Genomic DNA, 18,843 nt, shown 5'->3' with positions numbered 1-18,843 from the left:
TGAGTTATTTGCAGCAGGTTTATACAATCAATCATTTTGTCGTTTTATTTACTTGGATGAGACATTATGAGGCCGGCTATGTTGGCAGACGTACGTACGTGGAAGCTGGAATGTATTTATTGATTCATCTTATCATGTATGTTGCCATGCATTAAATGATGTACCTGACAAATCGGTCGTAAAAATTTGGACAATTACCATACTGTATGTAAAGCGAATTTGACAAGTGTTCTATGTATTCTATGACGTGAACTCTGTCCAAGTAGACCATTTGTTTTTGCTTCATATTTTCCCTAATAAGGTAATATGCTTCTTCCATTTTCAAATAACCATTGGTCGAATAATGGATATTATCTTAATCTAACATGCCATAAGTTCAAGTTTTTACTCATTTCTTCAGATTAAGGTAAATATAATTTCCTTTATACATACGTACTGCCTTTTGTGATCCTACAATGCAGGCTTGTATACATTGTTTCTGTGAGCACAAAGTTAAATATTTTACGAGAATTATTATGATTAATTATAATTAATTGTTATTGAATTATAATTTTTTTTTTATAAATGCATTCGGATAAATCACAATTATTGCACAACAAACCTATGTTTGTATTTTCCTTAATAATTTGAAATATGTATTACTATTGTGAATACTTATGAAAGCTTCTAAACATTTTATTTATTTATAAATAAGTCAAAGAATATCATTCGTGTCAAAGTGACTGCGATTCCAATTAGGTTGACATCCAATAAGTAAAAGACTCCTAAAACAAACCAGGAAATTCATTAATTAACAACAGAAAAGGAACAAGAACAACATAACTAAAAACATGGGGGCATAAAAACCAAACACCCATGAACAAACCTAAGAAAATTTGTAACTAGGTAAGCCTATCTTGTTTCTATTGAGCTCTGCTACCAAAAAAGATGGGATGAAATCTCATCCGTAGAACCCAATGACAGAAGTAGCTCTAGAGGCAAACGTATCTGCACAGGCATTGTCTTTCCTATAAATGTGATAAACCACAGCTGGAAGATTTAGTTATAACTATACGATTCGGTCATCTATTCCTAAAAGCTTCTGAACATGATTCAATTGCAGACTCTGCTAATCTAAAATCAGAACTAGAGACATAAGCTGCCAGAGGATTCCTTTGAAGATCTCAAACTCGATCCACTCCCCCGCCTTAAATTAGAGTCATCGATCATGTGCCTCTTTTCTGACAGTAATCAATGTCAAGAATTCCAGATCAATTACCCCGTGTGTGTGTATATATATATGTATAAAATAGAACTGACATTCAAAATAATAAAATAATATATATAATATAATATAAAACTAATAATTAAGTAATACTTAATTTTTATAAGAAGGACCGGAGATCTCAATTTATAGTATAAGACTAAGTGGTTCAAATTTCAATCACCTCATGTGAAAAAGATGGTTATATTACTAACATTGGATTCTGAATTCGAAGTGAACAATAACTCAGTTTAAAAGGTAAAGTGGATGAACTTAATTGTTGACATATATAAAAGAATCAACGGATATTATATAGTATATCCTTATACATAACAAATCCAAGGTAAATTAAAATATTAATAGTTAATTAATTTTCTCACCAACTAAAGTTACTTTATTTTATCATAAAAAAGCCAAATCCACAAATATAATATAATCATGAGATTAAGTATCATGAATAAAAGAGAAATTCAAAACACGTAAAACAATTTGTTCCTTTGTTGCATTTGGTGAAGCTTAGATAGTATCGTTTGATTCCATGCATCTCTTGCAATCTAATATCAACGTACGACAAGTTTGCAGGCAGGCCGTATTTTATTTTTGAGAAATACTTTTTGGTACGCACACTTTTTTTTTTTTTTTGTATAAACAGCACAAATGAATATTTTTGGTTGAAAAATAAAAAAGAGAGAGATACAAGATAGCGTAAAAATAGAATTTTACAAGGATCCCACCTTGTATGATCAGTTATTATCCATTGTTCGTGTTTCCTTTCATAATAATTTGTTCGTGATAAATAACACTATTCTTTATTTATAGTCTTTTTTAAAAGTCTGCATTAATAATGACCGATTTTTCAAACTCGGAATTTAGAAGTGAGTATGATCCAACCCAGTCCACTAACATGATCCAACCCTAAGTTGAATTAGACGGGTTTGGGTTCTAAATTATTAATTAAATTATCAACTTAACATTAATTTTATATTCATAAAAAAAAAACAACTTTCAAATTTAAAAATGAATCGTTTTTATTTGACATTTATCAATGTCATTATTTTTAAAAAACTTCAATATCAAAACAGTTATACTTTAAATACACTACTTTATTTATTATCTTATACTATAGACTTATATGAGAGGTTATCAAGAAGATCTCGAACTTAATCATTTGGATAGAAATATGTTACTTGATAGAACATTATGACGGAAGTTGATCCATGTAGCCGACCCCACCTAATGAGATAAGGCGTTGTTGTTGTATAGACTTATATGAACAATTATCTATTGTTTAGATAGAAAATAAGGAAAGAAAATATTTAAATTTATACATTTTTATTAAAAAGAATAAAAATAAGAAAAAATAGAGAATAAAAGATATTTTAAATTTTTAATTCGAAATCTTTTTTTTTTTTCAAGTTTGACTGAATATTTCAGGACAAAAATAAGAAATCATATTTTTCAAAAGGGCGTACTAGTATTTACTAGAACGAAGTGACGTCCATTAGCGGGCGAAGCAAAGTCAAATTGATGGAAAGGACGAACGACGAAAACTTGCACTGTTTCGGGAAAATTAAGCACCACATGCATCCGTACAACCTTCTTTCCCCCTTTCCCTTTCCCTTCTACATGACTTTTGAAGTAGATCTTGAATCTTCATATTTCTGTTGAATTCTCAGATTTTTCTGCAAAATATTCATTAAAAATTAATTATTCTCATATATAAAAATATATAATTTTTTGCCAAAAGTTATTTATCAGTAAATCCAATAAATTTCAAAAAGACTATTATTTTTTTTTAAAGGAAGGTTATTATTTCTTGATCATTTTCTCAAATGTAAAAGTCTTATTTCAAAAACACTATTCTCAAATATTGGACGGAGAGATTTATCATTCATGCTCGTCCTACCTAGAGCTTGAACATGTAAGATAAATTTATTATTTTTTATAAAAATTATCTTAAGAATTTTTATAAGATACTTAGATTTACATTATTATAAAGAAACAAGCCAGAGTTTTAACTTGTGACTTGTTAGATATGAGATCTTATTTTATTCGGACTAATTTTTTTGGGTCAAGATTGCTTCAACGGTAAGAAATAATTAAAAAAAAATAACTTTAAAGGAAAGATCTATATGTTAGATTTTTTTTATCAACATATGTGATATTTTTTTTATAAAAATTAAGAACAAAAGTTTTTTTATGGATCTAAAATATACACTTTAGTTATTTTATTCTTGGATTGGTTTTGCTTAGAAGTATAATATTTTCATGATATTATCTGAAATAGTAACATGAGAGAAATGAGAAATGGGAAATGATTAATTTTCCTTACTGTATATCCGTGCATAGACTCTTGAAAGATGAAAACTATTATTGTCGTTGGGAATACGGGATTGATTTTTTCGTGGAACTTAGTATTCTTTTTTCCTCTTTGCCTCCCAAGTCTGGTGTCAATTTCCAAATGGTACAACTCAGATTTCTCCACTCCACTTCAATTTCATTTTACTTTTTTTTTTCAACTATAAATTTATCTTTTTCGTTTAAAAGTTGGAAAATTAATTTTCACATTTTAAATGAAAATATATTTTAATGTAAACATATAATTCAAATTAATTAAATTATACCTCTTAATCAAATTAAGTGGTTTAAAATTAATTTTATGGAATTCTAAATTAAACGAACATTATATAAACAAACAAGGTGTAAAAGAAATATATTAATTATACACAATCTATTATATTTTATATATTTAAGTTATTGTTTAACATATATAAAAATATTTAAAAAATAAATATATTTTTATTATAATATTGGACACTTATACCACGTATGTGCAATTAATTTTTAGTTTTCAAACCTAAGTACGTACATTCCTTACCGTCTTTCGTATAGACACCTAATTTGCCTAATTCGATTGTAAAGTACAAATATGTAGACTGTACTTGGTCAAAGCAACCAGTCTCCATATTCAAGTGAGTTATTATATTAGTTAGCATGTGGATATTTATTTTATATAACTAAAATTTATAATAATTTTTTTAAAACGCGTATTATACATTCAATTTATGATAAATAATTTATATTATGGTATTATTTTTTAAAAAAAAGTTGCACGTTTAGAATTTTGCTATGCAATTATAAATCGAGGAGTGATTGAGTGAATATATATGAGCATGAGTGCTCTATCCCTGGTTCTCCCTCCCGTATCTGCGTAGAATGAGCTTGTGTTGAGCTGAAAGTAAGTTAGTGTATTATTTGTATAAAGGGATCGAGCATGAAGGAAGCCTTGAGGGAAGAGCAAATTGGTGAATTTTTGGAGGCCTTCTGTCTTTTTGACAAAGATGGAGATGGTACGTTAGGCTTGTTAATTATGCATTTAATTAAAACCAGTTACTCATAATACTCTCAATTGATCCTCCATTATTTGAACTTATTTTCTTTGGTTAGACTTAGATTTCCCCCCCTCTGTTTCCGTTTTTGTATGCTTGCTGAATTAATTTGCCCCTTAATTTAATCTCTTTAATTTCTTAATTATATACTTGATTGCATGTGATCTTTTTTGTTGTTTTATATATGTGTATCGGAGAAAAGGCTGCATAACCATTGAAGAATTAAGCACTGCAATCAGATCACTAGATGAAAATCCAACGGTGGAGGAGTTGCAAATTATGATGAACGAAGTGGATATGGATGGCAACGGAACCATAGAATTCGGGGAATTCTTGAATCTCATGGCTAGAAAAATGAAGGTGCATAAAAAGAAATTACATGTTCATTTTTTTTATTCTAAAGTTCAATAAAATTTATTTTGATGTAATAGATTTTGAAGTGTGTTGACCATGATTTAGATGGCTATGCAAGTTAGTTAATTTCATCTACAAGTTTTATATTTAAAAATGTGTGCATGTGCGAAGAATTAATTAAAATTAATGCTACACAAACAAGAAGGCCATGAAAAATTAGTTTGATTATCAATGAGAGTTGTAATATTAAAAGTTGATGTTGTTAATTATTTATGTATTTTGATCCAAAAGGAAACGGAAGCAGAAGAGGAATTGAAGGAAGCTTTCAGGGTGTTTGACAAAGATCATGATGGTTATATATCGCCCAGTGAGGTACAATGCTTTTTTTTTTTTTAATTTTTATTTTACACGGAAGGTAGAGTTTGTCAATTACCATGTGAGAATTGTAAATCTTAATTTAATTTGTTCAACAACATTGCATGAGTTCATATGAACCATATAATGGACATGCCACATCACATGTGTATTCGTGCAGTTGAGGTCTGTGATGAGAACCATTGGAGAGAAGGTGACCGACGAAGAAGTGGAACAGATGGTCAAAGAGGCTGATTTAGATGGTGACGGGCTCGTTGATTATGAAGAGTTCGTGAGGATGATGTTGGCTGTTTAATAAAAAATATATACAAGCTTAATTAAATGTATGTATATTGGTATAATTTTAATGTTTGGTTAGTATATTATTCCTGGACGTACGGATGTAGGAAACTAACATACTATACACATCACATCCTTATACGATCTCTATAGCTGTAACACAATCTTTATCAAATTATTCTAAAATTGGGCATTTATTTCAAATTTTATTGCATACCAATAAGTGATCACGTTCACAAAGCTAGCATAAAAGGCTTTTTGTAAAATAAATAAAATTAACAAGAGGAAAATTTCTGAGTGATAGAACTATATAAAGTCATCCTAAACTACAAGTAAACGAGCGTCACGTTAGATTAAGGATGTAATGCATTAACATAATGTATGCTGGTGTGATCCACATGCTGTTAAAACAAATTCTTATATAGCTTCCACGTTAGTTTGGCTTACTCTTGTGAATTTGGTGTTAGATGTGATTAGAAAACACAAATCCAAACATGTTAATAAATTTCTCATTAACCTTTTATTCAAGAAGTAAGTTCATGCATTTCAACTAATGAAATACTTGTTGATATATATCTTGAAATGTGCCATCTTTTTAATTTATGGTAATTGAATCTTTTGTCATCATAATTTATGATTTATATGATAGATGTTAACTTGATATATATATATATATATATATATATATATATATATATATATATATATATATATATATATATATATATATATATATATATACAATTCCACAGTTAATTTATAACATTTATTTCACCTTTTTTTATTTATTTAAAGGGAAGCGTCGAACTTCAACACCAATTTTTTTTACAATAAGTCATGTTTGGAACAACTATCAAGTTGTTAAAAGTGTCATAAATAGAGGCAAGTTAGTGATATAAATAAGACTTAATTTGTGTAATTTTAATTAAATTTGTTCAACTTTTAATACTAGGCACTCTTTGAACTAGTCCAGAAATCTACTGTTGAAAAAGGTATCATGAGTGTCAATTAAATTGATTCTAAACTATTATGAGTATTTAGCTAATTAATCTTAGCTTTCAACTAATATTTATGTGAGAACAAGTATGTTCGGTTTTCTATTGGAAAGAGTCAATATTTGTTAGGAAGTAGCTAACTATTACTAGTTATTAAAGCTGACAAAGAAATCAAACACACTATTAGAGTATTAGTATTGCATGAGTAGCATTCCTTAGATAAAAATATTGGATCATTATTAACATGGTTTTGAGCTTCCTGTTTTCTTTTCTTTTACCTTCTTTTCTGGAGTTTCATTTTTCCCCCTTAAGAATTCGGGGATGAATTCATTGTAATGGATGGTAGTCCGTAAAGTTTTCCATGCATGTACAAGTTTTTCTTTGAGGTCAAGAATTAATTATTATATTTTCAAACTAATTTTAAGAGAAACAAAAATAGAATACCTGGAGTTGTTTTTATTTATAAGAAAAAAAATGTGTACGGAGAGCAGTTCATTAAAATGTGTGCAAATTAACACACTCATCACAAATAACACCAAACTTTAATTTTATCTTAATTAACCATAAATTTTATCATATTTAAAGATAGACTTCATAAACTTTATTTTTGTTTCAATTGATCCTTAAAAAATATTATTTTTTTTATAAATAATCACCTTGAACTTTAATTTCATTCAAATTGATTTCTAAAGTTATCTTTTTTTTTTTAAAAAAAAGCTCTTTCTATCAAGTTACTGTGAAATATCTTAAATAATGTGGATCATTCCCTAATGTTTTTCTTCTTTTATAACAATTCATTTGATCATATATTAAAATATAATAAAGATATGAATTTGAAAAAAAAATATAAAACGATAAAAAAATTCTTTATTAACTTGATTTTTGAATTTTAAATTTAGAATATTCTAATGTTTGATTAACTAATTAATAAGTAAATAAATAATAAATGATTGAGATTTAAAATAAATAGTTTAGATTTTTTTTGTTAGTTGATTATCCTTGATTTAATAAAAGAGATTGTTCATAAGATTCTATTTTTTTTCATTTATAATCCTCTAAATTCACGCTAATGATGATTAAAATTGAAAAAACACATACTTAAAAGGACTAAAAATAAATAAAATATCTTATAGAATTAAAATTGCAAAAGGCACAAACTTAAAACTAAAATTTAAAAAATAAGCTTATAAAGGACAAGAAATGATAGAAGCGCTAACTTATAGAAACCAAAATGCTAATAAGTATTATGACAGAGAAACACATATCACGGTTCCTTTATTATTTTTTCATCTTTATTAGGCGCTTAATTGTTTTATAAAAAATATAATTGCCTTAAATATATTTACTCCCCATAAAATGAGTGAGTTTTTATTATTCATTAATACATTAAATTTAAGCTAATTTATGAATTGGAGAAAACAATAATTTTCTAATGAGATTTATATACCAGTAATGATTTATATGAGTGATAATAAAAAAATTGTATTTTTTAATTAAATGTTCTAAGATTTGAATTCTCGAAAAAAATATTAAAAGAAGAATATACCTTATGTCCACCCGGACAAAGATTTATTACTGGGACAACTATGTACCAAGGAAATTTATATGAATTCATTTAATAATAAAAAATATGTTAAAGTAATGTGTTAAAAATGTATCAACATTAAAAAGGTAAAATTAACTGCATACGTCTCGTTTTATAATTCTTTCTTAAAACGTTCGTGTGTTATTTCTTGTCAGATTTTTCAGGAATATCCTGTTAAAAAACATTGTTTGCTAGACTATCGTGGTTAAGCGTCGCAATAAAAAAAGAGTCAAATCCACCGATCCATAGCACTAACACATATTTGAAGAGAAACAGAAGAGAGAGACAGTTGGAAAATTTGCAGAGGAGCACACAAAAAATGGCATATATTTTATGTTGTTGGATTGATTTTATATTCTTCATTCATATCATGGCTTTGAGTTGGTATCTTCCTTGGCTTGTGTCAATCATTTTGGGTTGTTGCTTTTGGTGTTGTAAGGTTTCCAAGTTGGGATTCGGGTGCATGGGCCTGACCAGAGTGTACAATAATCCTGTTCCTGAAAAGGTTGGCATCTCTTTGATCAATTAAGTTTGCAAGTTTAGATAGCTTAAAGCTCTACCTTGTTGAATTTGTTAACATCTTGCCATGTCATCCAAAGATCAACTTGGTATTACAAAGAGACTCTAAGAAAACAAAATGGAACTTTTTAGACTTAGGGAATGATCATGAATCACGAGTGTATTTTAGCCCTTTTTTTTTTAATTTTGTAGACATAACACTTTAATTTAATCAAATAGTTTTACTTGCTTGAATTGGAACCTTTTTAATTTGTGTATACACGTTTAGTTAATTTCTTTCATTTCCTGAGTTAGTGCTTTTCGATGTCTTTCATGAATCTTCATTAAATGACTTTGGTGGCAACACTTACAAGGAACTTGGAATTGCAATAGTACCTTACAGTCCCCTTGACCGTGGATTTTTAAGTTGGAATTGCAATATTGTTCATCGACATCTTTTTCCACCAGGCAATTCAACCAAGGTTACATGGGGACAACTTTGACAAGAACAAAATCTTATATTCTAGGATAGAAAAGTTGGCAGAGAAGCATAAATGTACACCTTCACAACTTGCTCTTGCATCAAATTTTTTGTATGAGTTAAGATGAGTATATTTTCTGAAAATATATTATTTATAGAAATTTCTTCACATTCGTCTCGCTTGGATAAATTGAGTTAATCATCTAATTAGTCCTGAAATTATAATTACCGGTCATTTTAGTCCCTAACAATCATCAGACATTTTTAATTATGATTTTTTTTAAAAAGTAAATTAACATTTCTGCAACCTCTCATGTGTATTGTAGGAACAACTAAGATAAAAAAATCTTGATAATAATATCGGTTCATGTGAAGTGAAACTCAGCAAAGATGATTTAAAGGAGATTACAGATGCTCTACCAATATCTGAGGTGGCAGGGGATTGGACTAGTGATACATTTGTTAGATGTTGATGGAAGTATGCTAATACTCCACCAAAAGCATAACTATATATAGCAGTTATGGACCTTTGAGCTAGCTCCGATCTTTCTTTTAATCAAGTTTCTTGTCTCCTTGCATGCTCCAAAATACAATCATTTTGGTCCTATATATAGCAGTTATGTTGTATGCTTAATTAATCACGTGATATTAAATGATGAGACATACAGTGTGATCTGAAGCCAATATATATCCATAGTTCTGCCGAATCATGGTTCAATTCAATCAATGTTTAACCGGAGTTCAATAGAATCAATAGTTTCAAACTCGTCAGAATTTTTCTGCCAATGAAGATTGGTTTGTTGTAGCGCGTAAGTAGAATGCCAGTGGGCGGCTGGGCGCTTTCGTTGTCATTAGAACTGGATTTCCCCACAAAGAAACAAATACTTTTTTTTAAGAGCAAAATGCCCTTTGTCCAAATTATGACATTTTGTAAAATTAGTTTGGGTTATAGATCCATAATTGTCTAAGGGTAAACAACAACCTTCATTGTCTAGTAATATCACCTAGCTTAAATAAATCGACGTGGGTTTATTAGTTAGAACTAGTTTAGAACCTAATTTTGACAATAGTCTTCTATCATGCGCGTGAAAAGATCCAAAGGCCTCTATTGGATTTCTTATGTGTGGGGAAGAATTAAAGTAAACAAACGAGTAAAGATTAGACAAACATGGTGACAAATTACAAATTTTAAAACTATATTTTCATCTCGGTAAATAATAAATTCATCTACTGAAGTAAGAATGCTAGTTAAATGTAGAGAACAAATTAAGGGTTTCTTCAAAAAGGAAAAATTATGCATGTTTACCGTGATTTTTCTGTACCGATAATAGACAATAAGATTCAGCGTAGTTATAGATAGCTGAATAATTAGTTTTCGACTATTTGCGAAATATATATTTGTTCACACAAAAATCAATTTTTTTTTTTATAATTTTTTTGAGTAATGGCGTCAGTAGGGTTAACTTGAAGGTGAAGCGAGAGGAACCAGACACATCCGTTAGTATTTAGTAACACTATGGCGGTTGAGAAGTCAAATAAGCCCGGAATAAAAATTAAAAAAGTCATGATAACAAAAAAATTGGAAGAGAGAGATTAAGCAGGTGGCGCCCAAAGAGTTAGGTGTACCAACCTCATAGCACTAATAACACATATTTGAAGACGAATAGAAGAAAGAAAGCTAATTGGAAAATTCGTATAGGAACACAAAAAATGGCAGATATTCCTCGGGTGAAGCTTGGAAGCCAAGGCCTGGAGGTTAGTTTTTTTTTTTTTTTTTTGGATTGATTTGAAATTCTTCATTCAAATAATGTTTCTGAATTGAGTTGGTATCTTCCTTGTCTTGTGTGAACCATTTTTGGTTGTTGCTTTTGTTTTGTAAGGTTTCCAAGTTAGGATTTGGTTGTATGGGCCTAAGTGGAGTGTACAACGATCCTGTTCCCGAAGAGGTTGGCATCTCTTTGATCAAACACGCATTCACCAAAGGGGTCACTTTCTTTGATTCTGCAGATTTTTATGGAGCACGTGCCAATGAAGTTTTGGTCGGAAAGGTTAACTACCTTTTAACAGATCTGTTTCATTTTAACAAATAACAATCAACAATGGATGTAAGTAACATAACATTTTAGTTAACTCTCAGGCTCTCAGGGACTTTCCTCGAGATCAATTTCAGATTGCCACAAAGTTTGGGATTGTCAAAATGGAAAATGGTAATGTGATAGTGAACGGTTCCCCTGAATATGTTCGGTCCTGTTGCGAGGGTAGCCTCCAACGCCTTGGTGTCAGCTACATTGATCTCTATTATCAGCACCGTGTTGACACAACTGTACCCATTGAAGACACCGTGAGTGCTGCCATCAATTACTTCTCTTTTTCATGTGAGGATTATTTATTTGGTGGCTCTGTGTTTGATATGTTTGTTCGGTTTTCTTTGAATGACAGATGGGAGAGCTTAAAAGGCTGGTCCAAGAGGGAAAAATAAGGTACATAGGATTGTCGGAAGCTAGCCCTGACACAATTAGGAGGGCACATGCTGTTCATCCCATTACTGCTGTGCAACTGGAGTGGTCCCTTTGGACTCGTGAAATTGAGCAAGATATTGTTCCACTTTGCAGGTACATAAAGAGGGTGTCCATAATGTAAAATGTTGTTTCTGTGGAGAATTTGCTGATTTGTTTCCTGCTTCCCAGTCATAATTGAGTTTATAAGTTTAGATAGCATGAAGCTCTACCTTACAAGTGGAACTTGTGGATTATTTATGATTGTGAACAATTATGTATAAAGGTTTTAACAATTATTTCACCAAAAAAGAAAGTCAATGTTAAGTTGTCAGTTTTTGTTTTGAATGGGCTCCTATTGTAAGGGTCATAAGCATTTCTTCAGGAAATGACATCACTCTTCTATGCAATTTCATAGCTGAAGTTGGATTCCTCTTATGTATCTTACAGGAAATCAAACATTTAAGGTGTATATTTCGTTTATTGATGATTTTGATAAGAACTTTGCGAGAAGCTAGTTGTTGTAGTTAGAGAGCCCAAGGCCTTATACTTCCACTGTGACACTCAAGTTTCTGATTCAAACTGATAGAAACTAGATCAGATTTATAGAGAGAAAAGCTCCTATTAACAGAAAAGTGTGCAAATGATTCCCAGGACTTTTGAGAGGCCTGGACTCTCCCAATCTGGATTCCGTCTGGACCCTCTCAAATCACAAGATAAAATCTCCCTCTCAACCCTTTCTTATTAGGCAACATGCTTTGTTCCTCTAATTATCTCAGCCCCCAACTAACTAATTCTAATTATTCTACTTTTGTAATTGGGGTTACCTATCTGGTTTCTACAGCCTTCTTTTTGGTCTGTCTCTTTTGCAATTATTTATAATTTTTGAGACAAACTGAAAATAGTTCCTTGAATCTTTGGGTTGATGGTTATATATCTCTATGGAAATGGAAGCTTTTTTTTTTATTGAAAAATGTTTAATTGCTAGTTTGTTAGCCGAAGAGATCAAAACTGTGACCTTTCCCTCCTTTTCCTCCTTGTTAACCACACAACCAACCTTATATCTCCTGCAAATGTCTACATACCATTGTTTTTTCTGTGATATCTTTGGACAAGGGTCCTCTTCAGTTTAACTGCATTGTGTTCAGTTCATTATCAAGCCATTCAAATTATTATAATATAATCTTTATTTTTAAATTATCCATGTATTAAAAAAATAATGGTCAGGATCCAATTTCTTTCAAGCGAAGAAAGTTGTTTACTTTCTAGAGATAAACTTTCGATCAAGTAGTTTTACTATCTTGAATTGGAACGTTTTTATTTGTGTATACACGACCAAGTTCTTTGTTTTCCTGACCTAGTGCTTTTCCATGTCCTTCGTGAATCTTCATTAATGACTTTGGAAGCAACACTTCAGGGAACTTGGAATTGGAATAGTACCATACAGCCCCCTTGGCCGTGGATTTTTTGGTGGCAAGGCTGTCGTAGAAAGTATACCTGCAAACAGTTTTCTGGTATGGACTTAAACCTTTCTTTCTGACAACACTTGCCCTTGTTCATTGTTCACTAACATCTCTTTCCACCAGGCATTTCAACCAAGGTTACGAGGGGAGAACTTTGACAAGAACAAAATCTTATATTCTAGGATAGAAAAATTGGCAGAGAAGTATGGATGTACATCTTCGCAACTTGCTCTTGCATGGATTCTTCATCAAGGAGACGATGTGGTACCCATCCCTGGTGAGTGATTTTCCTGACTTTGGTACGCAACATTTGATCTAATTCTTGACTTTGTTGTGTGTCAGTCAATTTGATCTCTAACACTAGCGATCAAATCAATTTATGATAGTCAATTTGACAATGGTTACTAAATTCAGGAACTAAATTGAATGACACGTATGGAAGTCATAGACTAAGTTAGCATTTTTACAATATCAGAGGCTAAATTGAATCATGCACGAACCCCCTTGATCATGGGCTCATAATACTATATCGTGACGTCATGTCAGCATTTAATTGTGAATTGTTTTTGCCAGAGAATTAACATTTCTGGAGCCTCTCATGTATTGCAGGAACAACTAAGATAAAAAATCTTGATAGTAATATCGGTTCATGTGAAGTGAAACTCAGCAAAGATGATTTAAAGGAGATTACAGATGCTGTACCAATATCTGAGGTGGCAGGGGATCGGACCACTGATGCATTTGTTAGATGTTCATGGAAGTTTGCTAATACTCCACCAAAAGCATAACTATATATACCAGTTATGCACTTATGCACCTTAGATCTCAGATCTTTCTTTTCATCTAGTTTCGTATCTCCTTGCGTGCTCCAAAATTTAATCCGCTCTCAATAAAACTAATTGCCATTGGTCCTATACGGACAACTCACAAAACTTATGTTGTATGCTTAATTATGCACATCTTATTAAATAATGAGAGAGTGAGACTCATCTGAAGCCAAGATATCCATCTTTGTGTCGAATCATGGTTCCATTGAATGTTTTACTGATTATTTTTTAGAGACAAATTTTCTGTTGGTGAAGATTGGTTTGGTTTATTGTTGGTGCTGCCTGCTGTGCGTAAGTAGCTAGAATGCCAATAAATAGTCTAAAGTAAGAACATGATTATGGATAGCTATTAAAATCTTTTAGGTAGAGTAAATAGGACCGACGGAAAGACTTTTTCATTATTATTTAATCCTAAATTATTATTTATAATAAATTTATTGATTTTTATAATAATAATTATTTAAAAGTTATTTCAATAATAACTTTTAATAAATTAATTATGTAAATAACGATGAAATTATTTTAGTAAGAATAAATGGTATATGCATTTACCGTATAAAATATCTTACATTCATCTAATTATAAACTATTATATTTGTTTATTTTTATCATAATTGTCTTAATAATCATATGAATAACTTTTAATTGGTTGATAATATAAAATATTTTACATTTTAAAAAATTAGTTAACTAAATGTCAGCCAATGCATTTTGGAATATCCCAACAAAAAAAAACCAATGCTTTTTGAACATTAATTAAGGAATTAAAAGTTTTTTTTATTAATATAATTTCACCATCATTTCTATTGTACTATTATGAAAATACTTTGTTTATTGATTCTTTAAGAATACCTTTTTAGTCAAAGTAAAACAATATTTCACATTCATTAAAAAAATCTCAATTTATATACATTATCTTTAAACTTTAATAGTTTTAAATAAATAGTTATTTATAAAAAAATTATTATGTTTTTATATTTTTATGCAATAAATCTTTCTGAAAGACACTAGATGATATCACTCTAAAGATTATTAAATTAAAAAAAGTTGGTATTATGTTTTAAATAATTGAAAGTATTTAATAAAAAAAAATTCCTTAACTAATATCTCTGTACACTCCTTAAGAACTGAACGGAAAATAAAATTACCACAAGATTTAAACGGACAAATTTATTTAGTGAAAAATGAATAAATAAACAAAAGTCAAACAATTTACTCATGCAAGGTAGTCATAGTCATGATTCATGAGTTAAACGTACATACACACTGACACACATACTCCAAATTTGAGCCGGTTCTATCACGTTTGGCAAAAACTTTCTTATTCATTTTGATAATTTTTTTTAGATTTTTTTCTTTGATTGATTATAATTTATTAAAAATTATCTATTTTCATAAATTTTAATTTTTAATTAATATTTTTTCTCTTAATTTATATTAAATAAAAAATAAAATATAATAAAATTGATAATTTTAAACAAATTTTAATCAATCACATGAATAAAAATATAAAAAAAAAGTGTCTGAGATTCTCACGTACTCCACGTGTAAGTATTGGTTGGCAGCATTAGAGAGAGACAAGAAGTCGAAAAATTAAATTTTGCATTAAGTCAATGGTCCACCACTGACCACAGAACCAGCAAGAAGCATCGCTGGCTCCAACTCCAATATTGCTTCATCTTTGCTTAGTTCAGCGAGTTCTTCCTCAGGAAGCATCACCATCACTGTTCTCGAAAGTCCTCCTTCTTCAGAAGGCATCACCGTGATCAAACCTTCACCATAATCCACATTCCCCACGCGACATGAAACTTGAATTGGCTTCTCGTTATTCCCAAACATTGCAGCATATAGCAACGACTCATTTTCTTCCTCAAACACCAAGTGCTCCATGCAAACACAAGTTAACTCAGTCCCATACATGCAATAATAATTCCCTTCATTATTCGTAGACCATATTTCTTCCTCTGAAAGCCCTTTCAGGTGGCTATGCACTGCACTGACTATGCCTCCTAATTGCATGTCTTCCACTTTCTGCGAGAGCATTGAAAAGTGCAAGGCATTTCCGAAGTACCCAATAGGGAGGGACGCTTTTATGAGATTCCTAAAGTCGGTGCAAATGCAAAGACAGTGTGTTTGGTGGTGATTTTTTGGAGGTTTGACCCGAGCGATGCGATTCCAAAACAGAGCGGCGAGGAAGTCAAATGGGGTGGCGTTGGGGCACGTGCCATGGACTTTGGAGAGGCATCGGTTGATGATTGAACTTGAAAACTTGAAGGTGGCTGTAGCCATGTTTCTCGGAGAGTGTGTTTTTGCATGGCGAGGGAGAGACTCTGCATCATCATCGGCGTGATTTGGAAGTGGAGCGACGAAGGGAGGGTGGGTAATGGCCAAGTGGCGGTGAACTTCCGTCCATGATTTGAAAAATGATGCTAAGAAAGTTAGATCTGCCACCATGTGACTACAACTTATTCCTATTGCAACACCTCCTCCTTCGAATCTGTTTACCTGCAACAACCAACATCCAACAATCACTTCTATGTTCTATCGTATTCTATACAAAATCATCTATAACAATCACCAATACACTTCAAACACTCCACATCACATGAGTAAATTTATATCACATTTTAATTCAAAACTTAAAACATTCAATTTGTGGATCTTATTATTTATATGATATTTAATTTTTTTATTTATATATAATATTGTGTTATTTCACTCTTATATTTGTATTCCAATAAACATATACACTAATTAAACTAAAATAATTTTGTGCCAGTTAATTCACATACTAGATGATAATTAATAAAAAATAAAGTTAAATATGACTTTAAACATATAAAAGATAAAAGCAAAATAAAACTGTTTGCTCAACCAAGCATTATTGAGATTTGAGATGTAGAATATACAGTATAAGCTATATAAAATTGTTCTCATGTCGAGATACTTGATTGTAAATGATACCTGAATTCGAAAGGGAGACCATGTGGTAGGATCATCAGGCATATGATCCCAAGCAACCAGAAGGTTCTCTTCGGAGCCAGAGGCAGATTTGAGCCATTGATCAAGTGTAGCATCCACGCTGGCTTTTATGACCCTAACGCCCGCATCATTACACTTCACTTCCCACCCACCATCCACTCCTCTTTTTCCCAACCGACCCGTCACAGTAGGGTAGAGAGTCAGAACCTCAGACAACGATTCCCTCAAAGGGTCCAACAAATCAAACGACTCAAACCACTTCTCCTCGTTCTTGTAGTAGTATATAACATGCACTGTGTGTGAACCCATGGCACTGTCAAGCGCGGATAGCGCATGAGCCTTACCCTTACCCGAAGCACTAACGGGTCTGCTCGACACAACCGTTAGTTTTGAGTTCACAACTACCCTCGAGTTGGACATGTTTGTGCTTAGCACCACCAAACCAGATTATGTGAGAACAGTGACACAGAAAAACAAAAACAAAAACAAAAACAGTGTGTTGTGGGTATGCTTTGCTTTGGTGAAAGTAGTTAATATCGGCATACTATATATGTGTATATATATAAGTACACAGCCGTTAACATAAAGGAATGAAGACGGTTGAACTTATGCGTGGACAGTTGAGAATTAAAGAGGACGGTGATAGTTGGTGGTTTTATTAATGTCAGTGACATAATTGTTTCTCAAATGTTCATAGCAACTACCCTAATGCCAAGCTTAATTATATTCAAATGTGTTTCTCAAATGTTCATAGCAACTACCGTAATGCCAAGCTTAATTATATTCAAATGCTTCAGTTCTTTTGGCTCACACGCTAATATACTAGCTAGTACTAACTTTTTTTCCCTAAATTGTACGTAAGAATATATTTTGGATTTAAGTTTTTAAAGAAGTAAAAAAGACAATATCTTAAATTAATGCTGGTAATATTATATTAATCTTAATAAAGAAATATATTAAGGACATTAGTTGAAAAATTAAAAATAAAAAGGTTTTCCATGCACTTGTATCATGATTTTGAATAACTTTGTATTTATAATTTTTTTTAAATATCCTTAAAAGGCTTGTTTAATAGGACCAAAGAAAATACTACTATATAGAAGATATATTAATCGTTAATAATGATCGAGAATTCAATTCTATTAGATAGAAATGGATTAAAGATATTACAAGAGTATTGGAATTAAAGAGAAAAGAAAATTATTTGAATCAAGAGACATTTTCTTTACCTTTTTTTACAGCAAGAAAACTATGCCTTCTTTGCCTATCACTTGACAATTTTGTATTTTGTTTTTTTTTCTAACACCTCCGGTTCATCTAATATATTGTTAATTGTTGATAAAAAAAAATTGACAAAATTATTTTACATTAGTTACTAGATTTTAGACCTGTTTCTGCTTGTTCGGCGAGCTATTGCTTTTTTGGCTCCTTTACTTTTTAGTTTTTAGTTCATCATTTATTCGCAAATCTCTTGATCAATTTCCTCTCGTTATCGGTGGACCTTCAAGATTTGTTTACGATAGGAGGGATTCAAAAGCTAATCCATGAAAGATGAAAAAAGAATTTCATTCCCAATAGATCACAAAGTTGCAGTTTGTTTAAATTTTATATTTTTAACATTTATTGTTATTTTTAAATATCTGAATGAAAATTATTTTTTAAAATATTTAGTACTAATATACTATAAGATATAATTATATTGAAATTGAGGATATTGTCTCAAAAACATAGTTAAGAACAGGAAAAATTACGGTTTTGAGATTTGAAGTATCTTGTTGAAAATAAGTTAGCCCCCATGTTCACACGCATGCAATCCTTGATTATTTTGTAGTGCTTTTATCACAAAATTTTGTTTGACTTTGACTCTCCAGCACGAA

The 18,843-nt window shown here is 30.8% G+C and overlaps 3 protein-coding genes across 3 annotated transcripts; 2 read left to right on the top strand and 1 right to left on the bottom strand.

The window, feature by feature from the left end:
- The first annotated feature begins 4,392 nt into the window (after nt 1–4,392).
- LOC114407697 (calmodulin-like protein 11) lies at nt 4,393–5,844 on the top strand. The gene is made up of 4 exons (XM_028370891.1): nt 4,393–4,593; nt 4,835–4,992; nt 5,278–5,358; nt 5,522–5,844. Exons 1-4 carry the CDS (start codon nt 4,518–4,520, stop codon nt 5,654–5,656), a joined length of 450 nt encoding a protein of 149 aa, XP_028226692.1. The 5' UTR covers nt 4,393–4,517; the 3' UTR covers nt 5,657–5,844.
- Nucleotides 5,845–10,745: 4,901 nt separating this feature from the next.
- LOC114407696 (probable aldo-keto reductase 1) lies at nt 10,746–14,238 on the top strand. Its single transcript, XM_028370890.1, has 7 exons — nt 10,746–10,954; nt 11,080–11,247; nt 11,337–11,540; nt 11,639–11,811; nt 13,112–13,208; nt 13,281–13,434; nt 13,767–14,238. Exons 1-7 carry the CDS (start codon nt 10,910–10,912, stop codon nt 13,943–13,945), a joined length of 1,020 nt encoding a protein of 339 aa, XP_028226691.1. The 5' UTR covers nt 10,746–10,909; the 3' UTR covers nt 13,946–14,238.
- A 1,200-nt stretch (nt 14,239–15,438) lies between these two features.
- Nucleotides 15,439–17,502, bottom strand: LOC114407695 (protein ECERIFERUM 2-like). The gene is made up of 2 exons (XM_028370889.1): nt 16,949–17,502; nt 15,439–16,489 (listed from the first exon to the last, which is right to left on the bottom strand). The coding sequence occupies exons 1-2, from the start codon at nt 17,384–17,386 to the stop codon at nt 15,590–15,592; spliced, it is 1,338 nt and encodes a 445-aa protein (XP_028226690.1). The 5' UTR covers nt 17,387–17,502; the 3' UTR covers nt 15,439–15,589.
- Nucleotides 17,503–18,843: the final 1,341 nt, after the last annotated feature.

This window comes from Glycine soja, chromosome 3 (assembly GCF_004193775.1).
Source record: "Glycine soja cultivar W05 chromosome 3, ASM419377v2, whole genome shotgun sequence".
In the NCBI taxonomy this organism is placed as follows: Eukaryota; Viridiplantae; Streptophyta; class Magnoliopsida; order Fabales; family Fabaceae; genus Glycine; species Glycine soja.
Note: the sequence above shows the minus strand (reverse complement) of the source record. Positions and strands in the feature narration are given on the sequence as shown.

Coding starts and splice junctions, on each gene's coding strand:
- LOC114407697 (XM_028370891.1), top strand. CDS start 4,518: ATGAAGGAAGCCTTGAGGGAAGAGCAAATTGGTGAATTTTTGGAGGCC. Junction 4,594..4,834: donor TTTTGACAAAGATGGAGATG/GTACGTTAGGCT, acceptor ATCGGAGAAAAG/GCTGCATAACCATTGAAGAA. Junction 5,359..5,521: donor GTTATATATCGCCCAGTGAG/GTACAATGCTTT, acceptor GTATTCGTGCAG/TTGAGGTCTGTGATGAGAAC.
- LOC114407696 (XM_028370890.1), top strand. CDS start 10,910: ATGGCAGATATTCCTCGGGTGAAGCTTGGAAGCCAAGGCCTGGAG. Junction 10,955..11,079: donor TTGGAAGCCAAGGCCTGGAG/GTTAGTTTTTTT, acceptor TTGTTTTGTAAG/GTTTCCAAGTTAGGATTTGG. Junction 11,248..11,336: donor ATGAAGTTTTGGTCGGAAAG/GTTAACTACCTT, acceptor GTTAACTCTCAG/GCTCTCAGGGACTTTCCTCG.
- LOC114407695 (XM_028370889.1), bottom strand. CDS start 17,386: ATGTCCAACTCGAGGGTAGTTGTGAACTCAAAACTAACGGTTGTGTCG. Junction 16,490..16,948: donor GGTCTCCCTTTCGAATTCAG/GTATCATTTACA, acceptor TGGTTGTTGCAG/GTAAACAGATTCGAAGGAGG.